Below are 19,412 nucleotides of genomic sequence, written 5' to 3'. Positions count from 1 at the left end.
TTTTTTGCGGTACGCGGGCCTCTCACCGTTGTGGCCTCTCCCGTTGCGGAGCACAGGCTCCGGATGCGCAGGCTCAGTGGCCATGGCTCACAGGCCCAGCCGCTCTGCGGCATGTGGGATCTTCCCGGACCGGGGCACGAACCCGTGTCCCCTGCATCGGCAGGCGGACTCTCAACCACTGCACCACCAGGGAAGCCCTAGCACTACTTTTAATTAGTAAATTTAGGCACTGTGTTTAGGGAGGAAGTTATTTAACATTTCGTTTTGGCTTCAAATAATAGTGAGCTTTCTGGATGGTTTATTGTACAAACTAATTTTCTGGTATTTAATATAAAAATCTTATTTTTGTTTGAAGGAAGAAGAAGAAAATGAAACCTTTGAACTGAGCAGAGAATATGAAGAATTAATCAAATTGAAAAGGAGTGGCTCTATTCAAGCTAAAAATCTAAAAAGCAAGTTTGAAAAAATTGGACAATTGTCTGAAAAACAAATACAGAAAAAGATAGAAGAAGAACGAGCAAGAAGAAGAGCAATTGATCTTGAAATTAAAGAGCGAGAAGCAGAAAACTTTCATGAGGTATACTGTTTTATATTTAGCAGTTATAGTTCAGTAATGATGATGAACTTAACGGAAATAACACTGACTTTGAAATAAGTGTTGGAATTTACAGTTAACCATCAGTGTATATAATAATCTTGGAACTAAATAGCAAAAGCACATTAAGATCTTAAGAGACTTTGAAAGATTTCCCAACTCTAGCATTGTTCCAAAATGACTTTTATAAGAATTAAAGCCTACAGTGAACATCAAATGGTTCACTTTAGCAAAAATAGCTCAGAAATATTTATTGGCACAAGTTTTACTTTGAATCAGTAGAACCAGTGTATATTAAAACTCCGGAGATGATTCATACCTACTTTCTTAAAGATGAGGCCAACAAAGCCTATATGATATGTTCAAAGTCATGCCAATCATTCAGTGGCAGAGCCTAAATCAGAATTCAGGTGACATGAATTTGAAGTACCTCCATATGTAAAATAAGGAGGCACTCACTAGATGACCTATAATGGCCCTTCCAGCTTAAGGACTAATTCCATGATTATGAATATTGGTTTAAATAAGATCTGGAAAACTTATTGTCAAAATTGCCATTTCATGTTATATTTAACATATATTCTTCTAAAAATTGATTTTCATCATACATTTAACTATAAAACAGGTATGGGAATTTGGGAGGGCCTTCAGAGGAGATTGGTGAATAAAAAGAATGATGAAACTATGGGCAAATTCCAGGACTATAAGCAATTCATTATTACTGAGACAAGTAGAGTGCAAGCACAGCAAAAGATGACGAGGACGCAAGCACAGGCAAGATGAGCCATCTTAGATGCCATATTAAGGAACTTTGCTTTATTGGGGTGCAATGAAGGGATTTTTAAAACATGGAATGATATTATCAAATAGGCATCTTTATCGCAAGATCATGCTGAAGCTAAAGATGGCTTTAGATTTATGCACTAAAAAATTATTTGAAAGCCTACTATGTTCCGGAGACTGTTCTGGACACTGGAACTACATTGAATAAACCTGCAGTCCTTGCTCATATGGTGTTTAGAATCTAACAGGTGTGGGGCAGGAGACAGGGAATGGAAAACAATGATTGGGTAGTAAATAAAAGCTATGGAGATTAACAAAGCAGGGTAAAAGACTATAGAGTATGTGGTACAATTTTGTACAGGGTGGTCAGAGAAAACATGAGGATTTGAACTAGAACTGGAATGGAGAGGACTGATAAGTATGTAGGATACAAAACTGGCAAGACTTAGCTTGGAAATGGTGGTGGAGAGGAATCAAAGTGACTGGGTATACTAGGTAATAGGGGAACATAGGAGTTTGGTAGGAAGAGAGGTCACAAGCTAGACAAATGGAGATGCTGTAGAACATCCAGATATCAATTAAATTGATATGCAGCTGAACTTACTGCAACATATACAAAAACATAAGGACTTAGGGACTGGGTTATAAACCATTTTGTCACAGCTAAAAACTAATGCCATTGCTATTTTTAATATCTTCTATGTTGGGCCCTATGTTAAGTTTTGGGTACATAAAAGTGAATATAATATGCCTTCAAGAAATCCAGCCTAATGAGATGTATGAAAACAATTAAAATTGTTATTAAGTGCTAAGATAGTTATGTATTTAGTGTTATGGGATCAAGTAGTATGGAATCGGTATTCCTAGGAGATGTTTAACAGGGCTGAGAAAATGACATTTTAGCTGAATGTGAAGGTTGAATAGAAGTTTCGGTTAAAGAGGGAAAGCATTCCAGATTGGAAGGACAATGTGAGTCAACAGGAAGGTTGTAAAACTTTATCTGGCAGAGTGGAAAATAGGTTCAAAGGAAAGGTTCATATAATAGGTGATAGGATAAAATGTAAAACTAGGTTGCAGCTAGCTGAAGGGCCTTTTTAACCTTGTGGGCACTATAATCCGGGAACAATGTTAATAATCAGGTTTCTTTTTGGCTGCATTGGGTCTTTGTTGCGCGCGGGCTTTCTCTAGTTGCGGCGAGTGGGAGCTACTCTTTGTTGCAGTGCGTGGGCTTCTTATTGCAGTGGCTTCTCGTTGCAGAGCACGGTCTTCGTGGCACGCATGCTCAGTAGTTGTGGCTCGCGGGCTCTAGAGCGCAGGCTCAGTAGTGGTGCACGGGCTTAGTTGCTCCGCGGCATGTGGGATCTTCCCGGACCAGGGCTCAAACCCGTGTCCCCTGCATTGACAGGCTGATTCTTAACCACTGCGCCACCAGGGAAGCCCAAATAATCAGTTTTAAGATAGAGTAATAAAAGGCTTATGTTTACAGAATCCTGGGATCATGGAGGATAAACTGGAAGATGGTCATGAAGTTGGGGGCAAGGGAGAAAAATTGACCCAACTTTAACAAAACTGAGTTACAGGCAGGTGGTTGCTGAGAAGCCTAACATTGCTTCAAGATTACCAGGGAAACTAGATGATGCTACAGAGAATTCAGGAGGTCAGGAGAGGAGGGAGGGGTGAATAAACTATTTTGGACCTGTGAAGTTTGAGCTATATTTGGAAAGGTAATGGCAGTCTGAAACACAGGTACTGGGCTCAGGGAAGAGGCAGGAGCTACAGATTGTTTCAAAGTATAGATGTAGATAAAACCACCTTGAGAGTTAATAGTTGGAAGGTGAACGATAAAACCCTGGAGAACACCAACATTAAATGGACGGATGGGCCATAAGATCAGTTGATCCTTTAGAGACAAATCACATAAGGTAAAGAATTTAAATAAGCATGCATGTGCTTCTTTTTATTTTTTAAAAAAGGTAGTGAAACCTCAGAGCAGTGATACCTAGTCCTATAAAATTTGTAGGTAAAATAAATGAGGTAGGTGGATTCTTGTTTTAATGCTATTACTGACTCGTATAAAAGGATATGAGATTAGGACCTGGCTGATCTTCTGTAATCCATGAGGATGTCCCAAATTGAGTCTCCTGTGTAGAACCTGACACTCCTTCTATCATATCTCTCTAGATTAAGGGTCACTGAGATCCTGTGTTAGCATAGTCTTGGCTCTGAGTATAATCAACTTCCAGAGTAGGATCTTCCCCTCCCACCTGGTCATATATTTGTTTTCCTCCTTTAGAAAATACCTTCTCTTTATATTCCAGACACCTTTCAAGGCCTAACTCATTCATGTAACCTTACCTAATCTAAGAATTCCATCCCAGCTCCTGTAGCCCTTAACCTGTACTAACATTTGGTAGGTAAACCACTTAATTTCCTTAGTGTGTTTGACATTCTATCTAGATTTTACAAGGTGCACTCCAAAACCATTCCTTGCGTTTTTATCCCAAATTCATTGCCTATTTCGGTTGCCTGTAATATCCACATGCTTGGAGTATCGATGCCCTGCTAAGAATGCACCTAGACTCTAGAACAAAGATCATTCCATTTATAACGTGACTCTTAGTAGATTCATTTCCTGGCAACTTTTAACCTGGCTTTTCAGGGATTCAAGAAAAGGCAACTGTACTCAATAACTGAAAGACTGTTCATGAACTTTCTCCCAGTTAACTTATGATGAATCCTTTTCTTTCCCTTTTTTTTACGGTATGTGGGCCTCTCACTGTTGCGGCCTCTCCCGTGGCGGAGCACAGGCTCTGGAGACGCAGGCTCAGCGGCCATGGCTCACGGGCCCGGCCGCTCCGCAGCATGTGGGATCCTCCCGGATCGGGGCATGAACCCGTGGTCCCCTGCATGAGCAGGCGGACTCCCAACCACTGCGCCACCAGGGAAGCCCTACACAAAATTTTATCCAAAAATCCAGAAGGCAAGTTATTAACCAGGAGGGATTCAGTCAGAATAGCAGTTATTGTGCCTGCTGAAATATCCTGAGGATTTATTTTGTAAGCAAAGAATAACAATAACTGTTTAAGTCTGAAAAAAGAGGTCCATTTTTCTTTCCATGTAAGTCTCAGAAAAGCCTGCTATTAAAACTGCAGTTTAATACTTTGCTTGTTAAGCAAGCAAACCACTGTTTAACATGTACTTTTAACCCTATCTTTTAAATATAATAATAAACAATCATATCAACACTGTTCATTAACAATAATGGTAGTCAGGCTTTATGTTTATCCACTGAAGGTTAAATAATGGCATTAACAATAGAATTTACCCATTAGGTCTCTGGTTGTGTCTGATGTTCTAGCACTGTCCAGTATCAAATAAAAATTTGATTCAGGAGAACCAGAAAAACTATCCAACTTACTTTTAACTCCTCCTTCTACATTCATTGGAGCTGCGGTGCAACACCTCAAACTAATGTAAAACATTGATGAACCAAGATTTTTCTTATACAGGCAGTTATTTTACAGCTTGTTTCAAAATTTCCTTTATTGGTTGCACGTGGTACCTGGAAGCAATTTCCTCATAGTACAGTGAAATATAAGTGGTGGGATTTCCAGATAGACCCACAAGAGTCTAAGTAGTTTAGAAACCAAGAGTCGACTACAACTAAAGTACTTTTGAAACCATGGATTAACTGTACCCATAAGACCCCACTCTACTAAAACTGCTATCAAAAGCCAGTGAGTGATCTCATCATCACCAAATTGGTTTTACAGACTCACACTATTTGACAGTTTAATTCTGCTCTTAAATTACTCCCTTATTTTCATGGCTTCCAGCTCTCTCACCCCTAAACAGACTGACTCAGAACCATACTTCACCTCAATGATTTCCCCAAGTTCCACCATTGCCTCTTTCAATAGTTGTCGTCCTGTTTAGTCTACCTGAAAACATTCTTCGCCATTGCCCATCAATAAATTGTTGAATGGAATTCATCTCAGTTATTAACAAAGAAGAGTGAGGAAAGAAATCATGAAGTGGGAAATAACAGAAATTACATTTCTGTATTACATAGTAGGGTGAAGAGTGATATGGAGACTCTAACAAGAAGGAAGTATTTTAATAATTGTTAACAATGTATCATATCCTCACCCTTTTCTGTTACTCAGTATCAACAAGCACTGAGATTTGGTTGGGCAAATAAATACACCAGGACTCCAAAGATAATGTATGATCTTTACATTGGGAGAAAAGGATTCCAATAGTTAAGAAAATAGTTCACAAATGAAACTTTCATCTTTCCCAAATTGGGGGATGGTGAAAATCTCCATGTCTGCAGTGTGGCAAATAGGCATAACCAAACATGTTATTTTGTGCCTAGACATCTTCAGGACTATTAACATCTCAGTTCTTGCTGGTTTTTAGAAAACAATTCTTATTCTTGGCCCATTTTTGTGAAGGAAGAAGATGTTGATATCAAGCCTGCAAAAAAAAGTGAGGCTCCATTTACTCATAAAGTGAATATGAAAGCTAGATTTGAACGAATGGCTAAGGCAAGAGAAGAAGAAGAACAAAGAAGAATTGAAGAGCAGAAGTTATTACGCATGCAGTTTGAACAAAAGGAAATTGATGCGGCACTACAAAAGGTACCAGGCTTATATTTCCTTTATTTTCCAAAGATGACCTTTTAAAAACAATGAAGTTTCATGAGGAGGTATTAAAAAAACATTTTAATAGTTTTCAAGTAACTAAAATGTTTTATAAAATACTTTGTAGTAAGCATACTTATATGTTCTTTACTTTGGGAGGAAAAATATATTTACCTCCAAATTCTATTACTAAACCACTGTCCTGAAAATAGTACTATAGTATAAATGCCAACTTGAATGCACTTATTTTATTATAGAAAAGAGAAGAGGAGGAGGAAGAAGAGGGTAGCTGCAACATGAATGGCTCCACCATTGAAGATGAAGCGCAAACCAGATCAGGAGCTCCGTGGTTTAAGAAGCCTCTAAAAAACACATCAGTTGTAGACAGTGAGCCAGTTAGATTTACTGTTAAAGTAACAGGAGAACCCAAACCAGAAATTACATGGTGGTTTGAAGGAGAAATATTGCAGGATGGAGAAGACTATCAATATATTGAAAGAGGAGAAACTTACTGTCTCTATTTACCAGAAACGTTCCCAGAAGATGAAGGAGAGTATATGTGTAAAGCAGTGAACAATAAAGGCTCTGCAGCTAGTACCTGCATTCTTACCATTGAAAGTAAGAATTAATCACTCTTTGAATCTAGAACTTTTATTCTATTTAAAAATGTTTTCCTTTAAAAAAAAAAAATCACTTTTCTTCTCTCTTTTTTAGCTGACGACTACTAGGTCCCCTTCCCTCTCCCTGGAACACACACCCTCTCTCCCCGACTTTCTTACTGCATCCATCCTTTCTGTGGCGGGGCCAGAAAGGAAACTGGAAGTGCCACTATGCTGACTCTTCATTCCTTTCCCTAACAGTCTTCACAACACAAGCTCGTCTGAAAAGTACCTCTTTCCTTTTCAAATGAGCACCAGATTCACATTACGCAGTATACGTTGTTGTGTAATTTTATAATAAGGCCAAGTGGGAAATTTACTCAATTATTTCTATCAGAACCTATACAAAGGCTGCGTATTTCCCATGTTTACAGCAATGATGTTTAAAAAAATCATAAATCGGACATATTTTGCATGAAAGAATACGACTTATGAGCTATTCACACCTAAAATTAGTCTGAAATAGCTGAGTTAAGGAATTTGGAACCTATCAATTTGAATGGGCTTTTTTCCTCAGTAGTTTATCATTTTGGTTGTTGTAGTTTCAGAGTCTTTCTGAAGCAGAGATATGAGGGGGTAGGGGTGTCATTTCTCCCTCTGTGTGGAGAAAACAAAAAAACTAAAGACTTTTAAGAAACAATTGCCAGAGCAAATCTGATGGAAACCACTGCCTAATACAGAGTTCTGAGTGTTGAGAATATCAAACGTACTTTTCAAATGTGTGTGATATATATTCAAGCTTATAAAAGCAAATTTATGTTGTGACCTTGTCTGAAAAATTTATATTTTAATGAGAAAACTTTGTAATAGTTCATGCAGGAGAAAACAATTTCAACATAATCAAAGATTTCAAGATCTAGAATTAGATTTAGGGAAAAATGGCACAATCTTCAATTTTGAGTTTTTAAAGTGAGTTTGTAAATAATTAGAACCATGTACTAATCAAGTTGTTTTATATTTTAATTGTCTGGAAGACAATTTTATTTTACAATGTAAACCCATAATAAAGTCACTTCTGTATTTAAAAAAAAGTCTTTCAGTATTTTAGAAAAGAGACGAACATTTCCTTATAATATTCACCAATGTACATTTATTTTTTTATTGAGGAAACCATAATCAATACAAAATTACAGCAATCATGTACCCTTTTACATACAATGGTATTAAAGCAAACTCTAAACCACAGTTTGTAAAGTATTCAATTTACCTCAAGTCCAAGCTGCATCTCCCTAAGACACTGTTCCCATCACAGTAGCCATTTTAAGCCAATCTTCTTTTTACACGGGTAGTTTCTGTAGAGAACACTTTTCTCAGGACGAAAATGCATTGAGCATGCATAAGAAAAAATATATATATATGTGCAAATACATTTAAGAGTTTCTATAGGGGTATCACTGAAGAAAATAAAATCCTGGGACTTATTTGCTTTCTTAAAAGCACCAATTTAAAAAAATCCCTCAAAAGTTTACTGTGGCAAGAAAACTCAAGTGACTAAACAAAAAATAAGGTTATTTTCAGAGTCAAAATTATCTTTAACTAGGTATTGTTAAAATACATTTTAAAGTGAGGCAGAATTTTCAGAAAATAAAGACATCTTCATTAATTAGTAATTTCTACAACCTTATTCTAGACAACATAACTTTGCAGGCAGAAAGTGGTTCTCCTGGCAGAGTATTCAAACAAATGTTATCACTTTGAATACATTTCTATTTCCCTCTTAAGGTACTCTGTTTACTCCTATCCAAACCCACTCCTGTAATTAACTACTAAGGTATCTGTCTAAGGATGTATTTTACAATGCTCATAAACAACTAGTATTAAACCACTAGTTTTAGTATTAAAACCATTTTCATTAATTAAAAATAAAAGTATACTTCCCATTTCTAAAAGAAACATCAAACCATAAGAATTCTAAGTACTACCACACTAAGAAATCTTAAAAACAAAAACACATTGTCAAGTTTAAGTGCTAAATAAAATAAATCAATTTCAAGCTAAACATTCTTTCTACCACTCCTAACATCCATTGCATTCAAATCAACTGGCTCACCTTTTCTGCTTTCCATTTATTTCAAGGTTAAGATTAGCGCCATTTAAAAAATGCTTGCAGTATCAGTGAAGGCTTATGATAATGAATAAAAAAAATTCTCATGAGATAGAAACAATGCCCCAATATCTATTAGCATTCATATGTATTTTCTTTTATAAAAATGCAAACTACAACTAACCAAAACTTGACAGGCTCTTAAGGTTCAAAGAGCTCCTTAATATCAATCTTAACATACCTATCATGGACTATTAAAACACACATACACACACATAAATGTGGTGCAATAACTACATAACTTTCAAAATTTAACAGTTCATGGAACATTTAAGATCAAGTGAATAGCACTTTAAAATGAAAAGTGATCAAAGCAGGTACATTACACCCTATACCATATATTATGTATGGGAAAACATTTCATTTTTCTCAATTATGATTTGCCAATTTTACCTTCTACATTGAGCCCTTCTATGGTCCATGCTCATCGGCTCACCAATGGCATACACTCAAAGGATTCCTCTTATGGGTAACTATCTCAGGACCTGATTTTATGAGCTATGATTTGGTGCTTGCAGCATCTTCAGCACTGTGTGTGAAAATGAAGGCAGTATTTTTGAATATTTTTCTTTGTTGCAAAGATAAGCAGGAGTTTTAAAAGGATGAGCACATTTTAGAAATCGAATAAACAAAACTGATATGATGCTGCTTTAATACATTCATCTTAACTCAAAATATGTACCAGTTAAAATCATCTACAAGAACACACAAACATTTTAAACTGGCAAAAAATAAAATGCAGCGTCAGTTATTAAAGTATTATAAACCAGAAAAATATTGGTTGCTATATAGATTATGAAAGGTTATTTGCTATACAGTTAACATTTCACTGATGCACATGCCTTTACCAAAACATACTGCCAGTATTTCTTATAATTTTTTCCTTTTTCAGTGTATATAAAAAAGTTATGAAAACCGAATTGTCTAAAAAAAAGTCATAATGAAATTCTTGACCCATAATGTCCTTACTGAATTACTACAGTTCAAGAATAAGAAAAAAATAAAGACTCCGTAGCTTTGGAGGGCAAAGAAAATGTCTTGTCAATCATAAACAGATTGTGAAGGCTGTTGAAGTGTCTGACCAAATGATTTCCTAAATCTTGAAAACTACGTACTTGTCCTTTTTAAAATTTTAACAATTCTTCTATATTTGGGAAAAGTTCGGATGTAGTTTAATTACAGCAGCAATCTACTCATCATTTTTTCCCATTTTAATTTAAAAAATTAAAATAAAAAACATTACCCAGAAATGTAAACAGTTGTTTGAACAACTTAAAGACTTTCCACTGAAATGGTAGCATAAATAACAAAATACACTTTGGGGAAGCAGTAGCAGATTGCTTTTGAATACACAACCACAAAAACCTCACAGGGACAACATTAATGTACTGAAATATTTATTTATATATGTCCTTAGGTTGTGCTTACCTGTTGCTTTTTGCAGCAGAACCTAAGGTGGAAGGTCTGGGAAGGCACTGTGAAGTATAAATAATTGCACTGTTTGCAATTAATAAAGATTTTAAACCTTAAATGAATCAAAATCAACAGCCTCCAATTTGTGAGTTATGATATTGAATCCAACTGAACTATCTCTTCAGTTTAATTAATAAATGTACCACTTTCCTAAAAGTTAATCTATAAAACAGTATCATGCAAAATACTGAAACTGTTCACATCAATACCCTACTCTTAAAGATAACAGATAACTCCTTAACTATTAAACTTGAAGCTAGAACTACATATCCATATCTAAATAAGGGTAAGGGAAGTCACTCTAGGTTCTATAAAACAGTCAAAAAACATTTCAAAACATCTACAATGAACTGTACTGCTATTTTCTACCCTATAAGTAATCTCAACATTTATGTCCTTGCACATCTTTCTTTATAGTATATTCAGAACAGCAAATGGTGCTCCCCCACCAATGAAAGAACTAGTATATATATATATAGGAAATGGTGTTAAAACCACTACATTGCTTAATATTTGCAAACTGAAAACCACTCTGTCTGACACATTTCAAGTCTTTCATATTAATATATAAGATATGCATGTTTTACACTGAAAAACAATATATTTTAGGAGCACCAATGAGTAATACTATTCAACTTTGTTAATGATCAGTTTTCTTTAGCTATAGCTAAAGCATATCAAAAATACTTACCCATTAAGCTCACTTTAAAAAAAAAAATACAGACCTATGAATTATTCTATGTTAAATTAAGAAGCAGTTATGGTTTTCCAAGATATAAGCACTGTATTCCAACATAATATTCACACAAAGTATGGCATTTGCATTATGTGGAACATTGACAAAAAGATACTGTTGCAGTTCATCAATTTGTCATTCTGATGTACTTACAGTGCAATGCTCCTTGAAGGAACACAATCAAGGATGATACACAGCACAGTCCTCCTCACCCCTACAGAGCTAGTTCTATACTGGCTGGATCAAACCTGCACTTCAACAGACAATGGCAAGACAGACTGTATTTGCATGTAGTCTAATATATTAATATGCAAAGAGCCAACAAATATGCAAAGAGTAAAACAATGGATTTCAACAAAATATCAGAACTTCAGCATGAGTGTTATAGAGTAATAAAATGATTTTAAGTACATAAAAAAATTAAGTTGATTCAATGATTGGACTTGTGCATTTACAAAACAAAGCTTATCTATACTGCAAAAAGAAAAAAAAGAAAAAAAAAGCTTGAACATTTTCATACCCCAATAATGTTTCAATGGCAGATGCACTGTAGCTATACTTTTTGCACACTACTTTTTCTACCCTAAATTTAGAAAGAAACACTCTAATATTGTATACATTTGCAAGAGCTGCTTTACATGAAAAAACTGTTCTTATTACAGACTACTCATATTCACTGTCCGAAAACTGTTTAAAATTAGTTATGCTGAAATAGTCTTGGAAATCAAGTAATTATCAAATTAAAAACAGAAAGGTTAACTGTTATAGCAGCAGTACAGGTCTCAAACAGTGGTCATGTATAAAAGGAAATTTCACTGTTAATGCAATGGAAGTATGCCAAAAGATCACTGTACACACATGCAGTTTTTAATCAAACAGAAGGGGAAAAAAATGAAGATATCAGGATTACTTGTGCTGAAACAGCCAAATACAATAAATGGAAAAGATCCTCCAATCTACTACTATACTGCAAGGGGGAAAAAGACATGCCAGTGTTTAAAAACTCAAATTAATATTTCATGGGGAAAGCTTATATATTTGTGTATATGTATCTTAATTTATCATTGCTAAGAAATTATGAATCCTTTAAATACCCACATATCCAACTTACCGACACAGGAGGTTTCATATCATTTATTGTAAAGCACAAAACAGGCATTTTAAAAGTGAAAGTATACATTGAAAAAAGTACATTTATATCACAAAGCATTGACCACATAATAGTTGCAAATACATTTGCTGGAATGTGTACATCTACACTAAATACTAAAAACAAACCAATTTTCATTTCTACACAGAAATATTAACCTCCTATCAGTAGTGATAGATATTTTGTACATTTTCAAAAAAAAAGAAAAAAGAAAGAAAGAAAGAAAGAAAAAACACTATTTTAAACCAAAAACAAAATTAAGATCTTCATCAAGCCGTCTGCATCCATATATTTAACAAAGGTTTTTTTCCCCCACACAATGAAGCAAATACTGTATTGTCCACTTCTTATTATTGGCCCTGTGCAGAAGAGATACATAAGAAATACACAAAAAGTTAAAGAAAATCCTTTAAATGGAGCTAACTCAGGAGTGAATCCTTTAAGAAAGAAAAACTGGTTAATATAAATGGTGGTGGCTTCTTGCATGATTTGCAAATCCCTGGGGGAAAAAAATTTATTTTTAAAATCAAAGGCATTATAGAGATATCTAGCACTCAGATGCCAGAAAGCATTGTAAAAAACAAACAAACAAACAAAAAAACCCAAACAATATACCACAGTACTTCATTTAGTTATACTTTGCCTGATAAAAATTTAAAAGGCAAACATAATCCCAGACAACAGTAAACATGCAGAAAACAGGACTGGAGTTGAAATCAACACATTAGCAAATTTATTATACCTGAGGTGCTGGAGGATGCTGTGGCATTCCCTGGGGACTTGTCTGGGCGTAGTAGGCTGCTTGTTGTCTATAGTACTCAGCCCAGGCTGCACTATAATCTGGCTGACCACCTGGTGGAGCACCAGTAGGGGCAGGAACTGCTTGACCTTTGAGAAAACAAAACAACTTTGTTGCTGTAACCACAACTAAAAGCCCCAAAGAATCTCAGTTCTAATAAAAACAATACCTTGCTTCTTGTAATATTCCTCCCAAGCCTTTGAATAATCTTGTGTCTGCCCTTGTTGACCTAAAAAAAACCCCCTAAATTTTAATACAAAATTATATCCACTGTAAGTACAGGTTATAAAGACAAAAGCAGAGGGTCAGAATTGCTCCTGTTTTATTTTAAATATTCATTAGTGTCAGAAAACTACTCTGTAATTTAAAAAAAATCTAAATGCTCTTTTATTTTCTTTTTGCCTTATACTAATCGTAACTTTTAGTTCTAGAGCATCACTATTAATAAAAAACAAAGCCATCCACATAGCCTTAACCAAGATAGGTAAACATTTAGGCATAATCTCGATTCAATTACAGAATTAATGCTCTAAATTCAGTCTGGAACAGCAGTCCACGGTTCCCCAGTGGTGATGCTGGGAGGAATGGATGGACCACTATTTTTTTTTTTTGTTTTCTTATCCATTTGGATTTGTTACACTACAAATTTTAAATAAAATGTAAATCTTCAATGGAGAAAAAGAAAAAACATTTTTTGAGGAAAAAAACCCACTTAAAAGCTATTATTTAAAGACTTCATTATTTTAAGATCTGGCCAACATTTTTGTTTCCTGATAAGTAACCTATAAACTACATGTATAAACACTAATCTTCAAGATATCTTTTAATATGACATTTAAAGTTTTCATATGCTGTGTCCAAATTACAACACAATTTTATTAAAAATAACTTGATGAAGGACATAAAGAATAATCACTACTGAAGAGGTTCTAAGAAGCAAAATCAATGAAACACAAAGCTCAACAGCTTGCGCAAGCACGTTCTTCTAGGTGACTTTCTGGAATTAAGAGACTCAAGAGACACACTCAAATGCGACGCATGAACCTTGAGGTCTCTGGATTTAAAAAACAAAATAAAAACAAGCCCCCCGCCCAACACACAAATAGCTACAAAAGACACTTTTTCTGACAACCAGGGAAACTTAAATATGTTGATATTATTGAAAATTTATTTAGAGCAACAGTTGGCAACTTACTTTGAAATGGCTCAGGCACTAAAAAAAGTATACATACAAAGTACATGTTGCAAACTTTTTGAAAATGGTCAATCTGGATAGGAAATATAAACATGGGTGTTCGCTGTACTATTTTTCCAATTTTCTGAAGGTATAAAAAAATTTGAAACCAAAAGTTGGAGAGAAAGAGAACCTGAGTTTCCCTATTTAACTCCTTTATTTGAAAAAAAAAGTTATTTAGTTTGTAATTTATCTGACTTTATAAAATTATTACAGCTAGACAAAAAATACTGGCAGAAAGCTGTTTTTGTTTGTTAGATGTTGCTAACAAGGCAACTTTATAGTTTTAGAAAGTGGTCTATTCAACATCACAAAATTGGCCAAAGAACAAAAGCAACTGAGTAAATAAAAATTTAAGATTTATGACTAACTTTAAAAATGCAAGAAACTCCCCCCTACTTATATGGGCAACAGCACAGAGAAATCCCATATACTGTAGACAAAATTCTCACACTTTTGTTTTCCATACTCTTTTCAAAGAGGAAGTGAGTCTAACATTTTGATCTTATGAGGAGACACAATTCAAGTAAATCTAAAACCAGTTTCAGTATTTAGACAACTGCCAAATATCTTGGTACCAATCGTAATAAAACCATCCATTTTCTTACAAAACTGCACACTTGAAAACTTGCTGACTTGAGGCCAAACTTATTTAAGACAGCAACAATTTCCACTTCAGGTTTACAAATGGAACTAAACCTCACTGTTAAGAGATACTCATATTTTAGAGGCAAAAAAATAACAATATCAGGGAGACATATCAAGAAAATTCACCAAACTCAAATGTTCCCTGAAAAACACCCCCCATCCCAAACTCAAATATCCTTGTGGAAAGCTAAAAGTAAACATGTTAGACTCTAAGAAAAATAAACAGTTGGTTGAGTAAGTCATCAACATTTGACATTCCAATCTTGAAAGCGTCCACAGAAAAACTCATTCCACTCCTATGTGAAGGGCAAATGTCATTCTTTTTGCCCAGGTGAAAGCAGGAAAAGAACTGTTCCTATCTAATCTATTTATGTTTTGGCTCTTCCCCTAGCCTCTTGCCCCTTGGAAAGCCATGTCCTTAACTTGTTCCCTTTATTCAGTTTCAAAAACTGTTTTGATATGAGATAATTTAGAACAATACTTAACATTTACATGTAACTTTACAATGTATAAAGTCTTAATTTCATTTCATTCAAGAGATAAGACTTGTCCTAGAGTTCATATGTAACATTCTATTACAGCCCAAGAGACAGCCTTGCTTGACTTCACCCTGTTATTTCTCCATACACCTGCATCTTTCCCACAACCACTCTCGCCTGGCTCTTTTAGGCTAGGTACCATATGCTAAGGGTTCAGAGTCCACCATATCAGTGCTTAACATTAAAAGGGACTCCGCCTCAAGTCAAACTTATCCCAAAGTGCCTTCATTTACTTTCCTCCAAATAGAAACTGCCTGTCTCTATTCTGAAACCCTGTTTCTTTTTAGGGTGTTCACTTTTTTACAAAAGTTCCCTTCATTCTAGCTTCAAAAGCACCCACATCTAGACTGCTGTCATTCCGTATAAGACAGCGATATGAATTCCTTAAAGTTTCCGTCTTTAACCCTCCAGAATCTCATCTTTAAGAATTTCTCTCTTAAGTTCTCTTCATGCTAATCTAGGTAATTTACAATTGTTTCAGAAAACAGAACTAATTAAAAAAACACATCTGTTTCAACAGACTTTTTTTTTTTTTTGCGGTAAGCGGGCCTCTCACTGTTGTGGCCTCTCCTGTTGCGGAGCACCGGCTCCAGACGCACAGGCTCAGCGGCCATGGCTCACGTGCCCAGCCGCTCCGCGGCATGTGGGGTTTTCCCGGACGAACCCGTGTCCCCTGCATCGGCAGGCAGACTCTCAACCACTGCGTCACCAGGGAAGCCCTCAACAGACTTTTATTAATAAGCAAACTGACAAATCTACAGTGTTAGTGGGGATTTTCTGTTCTTAACAGAAAAAGCTGAAATGGCTTCAAAAGCTGAGACAGTCTCCCTCGTTTGGTGACAAGGGCACTGGATTAGAAATCAGGACACCCTTACTGGACTGAATGTCAGTATTATGACATAGTATGAGTGTGTTTCGTGTTTGATAATTGTAATCATTGTTGCTTTTGTTGTGGTCATCCATTTACAATGCTTGGTGTCAGTTTGTTTATCTCTTGTAAAAATAAAATACAGTGCGTATGTGGGGGGAAAAAAAACCTCATGGGAACAGCAAACCCCAAAACTGCAATAGATACACAAAAAAGAAAAAAAAAAAAAAGAAATCAGGACATCCAGAGTCCTAGGAAATCCTACCTATGCCACTAGGAAGAGTAAAACTCCATCTTTCCAAATAAGGGAGTTTGACTTAGAGATAAAGATCTTTCTCTCTCCCTGATATTTTATTACCCCTTTCTTTCCCTTCCATTTAAAAACATCAAAAGATTGAACTGATTAGTTTGATGCTTTAAGGTTTCTTATTTGTAGTTATCCTAAAAAGATCTTAAGGACAAGCAATGCACCTAGAAGAAATCAAAGTAGTTAAGCAATCAATCCTTTACAAAACAAAAAAAGACTTATACAGGAAAAATATATGGACCTTGTAGCTATCATTAAAGACCTGACAACCTAACATTATTTAAGATTTACATGTAAGGGGGAATCACTCAACCAGTTCACTTTGCTCATAAAATTAATAGCTTATCATTGTGCTGCTACAGAAAAACATTCAAGTGAAAAGAAGGTGGGGGTTAGGAGGATATTCAAACATGGTGTTATGGCAAAGAACACTGAAATTTATGTTGAGAATCACAAGTAGACTGTACCTTATGACAAAACTATCACCTATAGATACTTTCTATATCAGTGAAGAATGAGCAAGTTTATCTTATTAGCTTCTGTTTGTGACAACTGGCTATGGTGTGTTAATTTTGAATGACTGAGAATAAGAATCTGGAAAAAACCCGGTCTGTTCAGAAGTATAACATCAGGTTTGAAATGGTTCCTGAAAAATGCAATTCAGGAGACAGGCTTGGGACTTAGACCCTCTTAAGAGTTCAAAGTCTGGTTCCACCACTTTGTAGTTGTGTGACTTGTTGTCCAATGTGCACATCTAAGTGTCAGTGAACAGAAAGAACCCCATCCAAGGTTTTGCTTTCTGCAGTGAAGTGACCTGTGGTCAACCATAGCCTGAAAATATTAAATGAACAATTCGTAAGTTTTAGATTGTGCACCATCCTGAGGAGCATGATGAAATCTCATACTGTCCCTTTGTCTAGCATATCCCACCAGTTAGTCACTCAGCAGCCATCTTGCTTAAAAGATTGTCCTGGTACTGCAGTGCTTATGTGTCCAAGTAACCCTTATTTTACTTAATAATGGCCCTGAATTCCAAGAATAGTGATGCTGGCAATTTGGATATGACTAAGAGAAGCCTTTTCCTTTAAGTGAAAAGGTTAAAAGTTCTCCATTTAATAAGGAAAGTATGTCAGTATGCTGACTGAGGTTGCTAAGATCTATGGTAAGAACAAATCTTCTGTGAAATTGTGGAAGAGGAAAAAGAAATTCATCCAAGTTCTGCTGTCCCACCTCAAAATGCAGGTTACAGCTACGGTACGTGATTAGCTGCTTAGTTAAGATGGAAAAGGCATTAAATTTGTACAACGTATTTTGACAGAGATCACATTCATGTAACTTTCATTCAATATACTGTTATAACTGTTCTATTAATGTTGTTACTCTCTTACTGTACCTAACTCATAAACTTTATCATAGTTATGTACGTATAGGTAAAAAGCACAGTACATATAGGGTTCAGTACTATCCGCACTTTCAGGCATCCATGCTGGGGCGGGGACTTGAAACATATCCCCCATGTAAAAGTGGGAGACCACTGTACAGTTTTCATTCACAGCAGTTTGCAATAATATATTGGCAAAGCACTTGATTGGCAACTGTACTCTCCATTAGAATATAATAACCAGAAGGGCAGGGCTCCTAAGTGTTATGCCCACAGTCACATTCTCAGTATCTATTCCTATGCTTGGCATATAGTATATGCTCTACATTTATTGAATGGAAACAGCCCTTCTAGGTGACTGTTTTTCCTTTTTCATAATGCAAATGTTATTTAAGTAATTAACTTCCTCTGTCACTGTAGGTACTTCTTTTTTTTTTTTTGCGGTACGCGGGCCTCTCACTGTTGTGGCCTCTCCTGTTGCGGAGCACAGGCTCTGAACGCTCAGGCTCAGCGGCCATGGCTCACAGGCCCAGCAGCTCCACGGCATGTGGGATCTTCCTGGACCGGGGCACAAACCCGTGTCCCCTGCATTGGCAGGCGGACTCTCAACCACTGCGCCACCAGGGAAGCCCTGTAGGTTACTTCTTATCTGTTATTTTGCAGCACAAATAATATCACACGCAACCAATTTTTGCTTGGTGCTCTATAATTTAACCGGTGCCATTTAGGTTACTGACATGTAACTTACCTTTGACAAAAGTATAGGTAATATTCAATGTCCTATGTGCCAGTGGGGAAACCTTTAGCTTGAATTAGTAAATGGCTGACAAATGCACTTAGAAATAAAAAGATTTCTTAACCACAAATTTAACAATTATTATTTGTAATGACAAAGATACGTCTGAAAGTTCAGTGATTTTGGAATGCATTCTTGTTCAATAGTTCTATACCTCAAGATTTTAAAAGTTATTGGATGAAAGAAGTCCAAGGTAATAAAAACATGGAACAAACATGCTTTTTATCAAAATCTTCAACCTTTTAGTGTGATATTTACTAAACGTTTCAGTTTAATAAAATGTATAAAAAAAGAAATGTAGAACATACCCATTTTCTTGTAGTACTCTTCCCAAGCCTTGGTATAATCAACCTGTCCAGTTGGAGCTGGATTCTGCTGATCTCCTTATTTAGGAAAAACATAAAAAATTATGATTAAGGTTTTTAAAAAGCAATTTTGGCCCTTTCCTTCTGTTTTTTGTGTAGAGGAGTTGGGAGTAGCCTGTCATGGAAAATGAGGGTAGGAGAGAAGTGCTGTGTGATAGTGGCATCCTTGCTGGTGCCAAAGACACAGGACTCTGGGAGTACAGAGATAGTGTACAGAGAAGATGGTCTATTTATTTAGAAGAGTAGTTACATTGAGCATATTAAGTAAATTCACTGGTCAAATAAAACACACTGACGATACCAGGTCTTTCACCATTTATAAGCATGGA

The 19,412-nt window shown here is 35.8% G+C and overlaps 2 protein-coding genes across 6 annotated transcripts in view; one reads left to right on the top strand and one right to left on the bottom strand.

The window, feature by feature from the left end:
- Window positions 1–7,131, top strand: part of NEXN (nexilin F-actin binding protein) — a 34,154-nt gene extending 27,023 nt beyond the window's left edge. For both annotated transcript variants that reach the window (XM_007458714.1, XM_007458713.1), the window contains 3 exons: window positions 356–577; window positions 5,836–6,021; window positions 6,282–7,131. In XM_007458714.1, the coding sequence (XP_007458776.1) occupies window positions 356–577; window positions 5,836–6,021; window positions 6,282–6,653 (780 nt within the window). In that variant the 3' untranslated portion in view covers window positions 6,654–7,131. The remainder of the gene's footprint in view (window positions 1–355; window positions 578–5,835; window positions 6,022–6,281) is intronic.
- Window positions 7,132–11,606: 4,475 nt separating this feature from the next.
- Window positions 11,607–19,412, bottom strand: part of FUBP1 (far upstream element binding protein 1) — a 30,142-nt gene continuing 22,336 nt past the window's right edge. The window contains exons 18-20 of one of the 4 annotated variants that reach the window (XM_007458711.1): window positions 19,027–19,101; window positions 12,889–13,034; window positions 11,607–12,505 (exon numbers count right to left, since the gene is read on the bottom strand). In XM_007458711.1, coding sequence (XP_007458773.1) covers window positions 12,497–12,505; window positions 12,889–13,034; window positions 19,027–19,101 — 230 coding nt within the window. In that variant the 3' untranslated portion in view covers window positions 11,607–12,496. Of the gene's footprint in view, window positions 12,506–12,603; window positions 12,646–12,888; window positions 13,035–19,026; window positions 19,102–19,412 lie in introns of those variants that run through there. The other 3 variants (XM_007458712.1, XM_007458709.1, XM_007458710.1) reach the window with 3 other exon arrangements.

Source organism: Lipotes vexillifer, unplaced genomic scaffold (genome assembly GCF_000442215.2).
Source record: "Lipotes vexillifer unplaced genomic scaffold, Lipotes_vexillifer_v1.1 scaffold419, whole genome shotgun sequence".
Classification (NCBI taxonomy): Eukaryota; Metazoa; Chordata; class Mammalia; order Artiodactyla; family Lipotidae; genus Lipotes; species Lipotes vexillifer.
The sequence above is the reverse complement of the archived record's forward strand: the minus strand, read 5'-3'. Positions and strand labels throughout refer to the sequence as shown.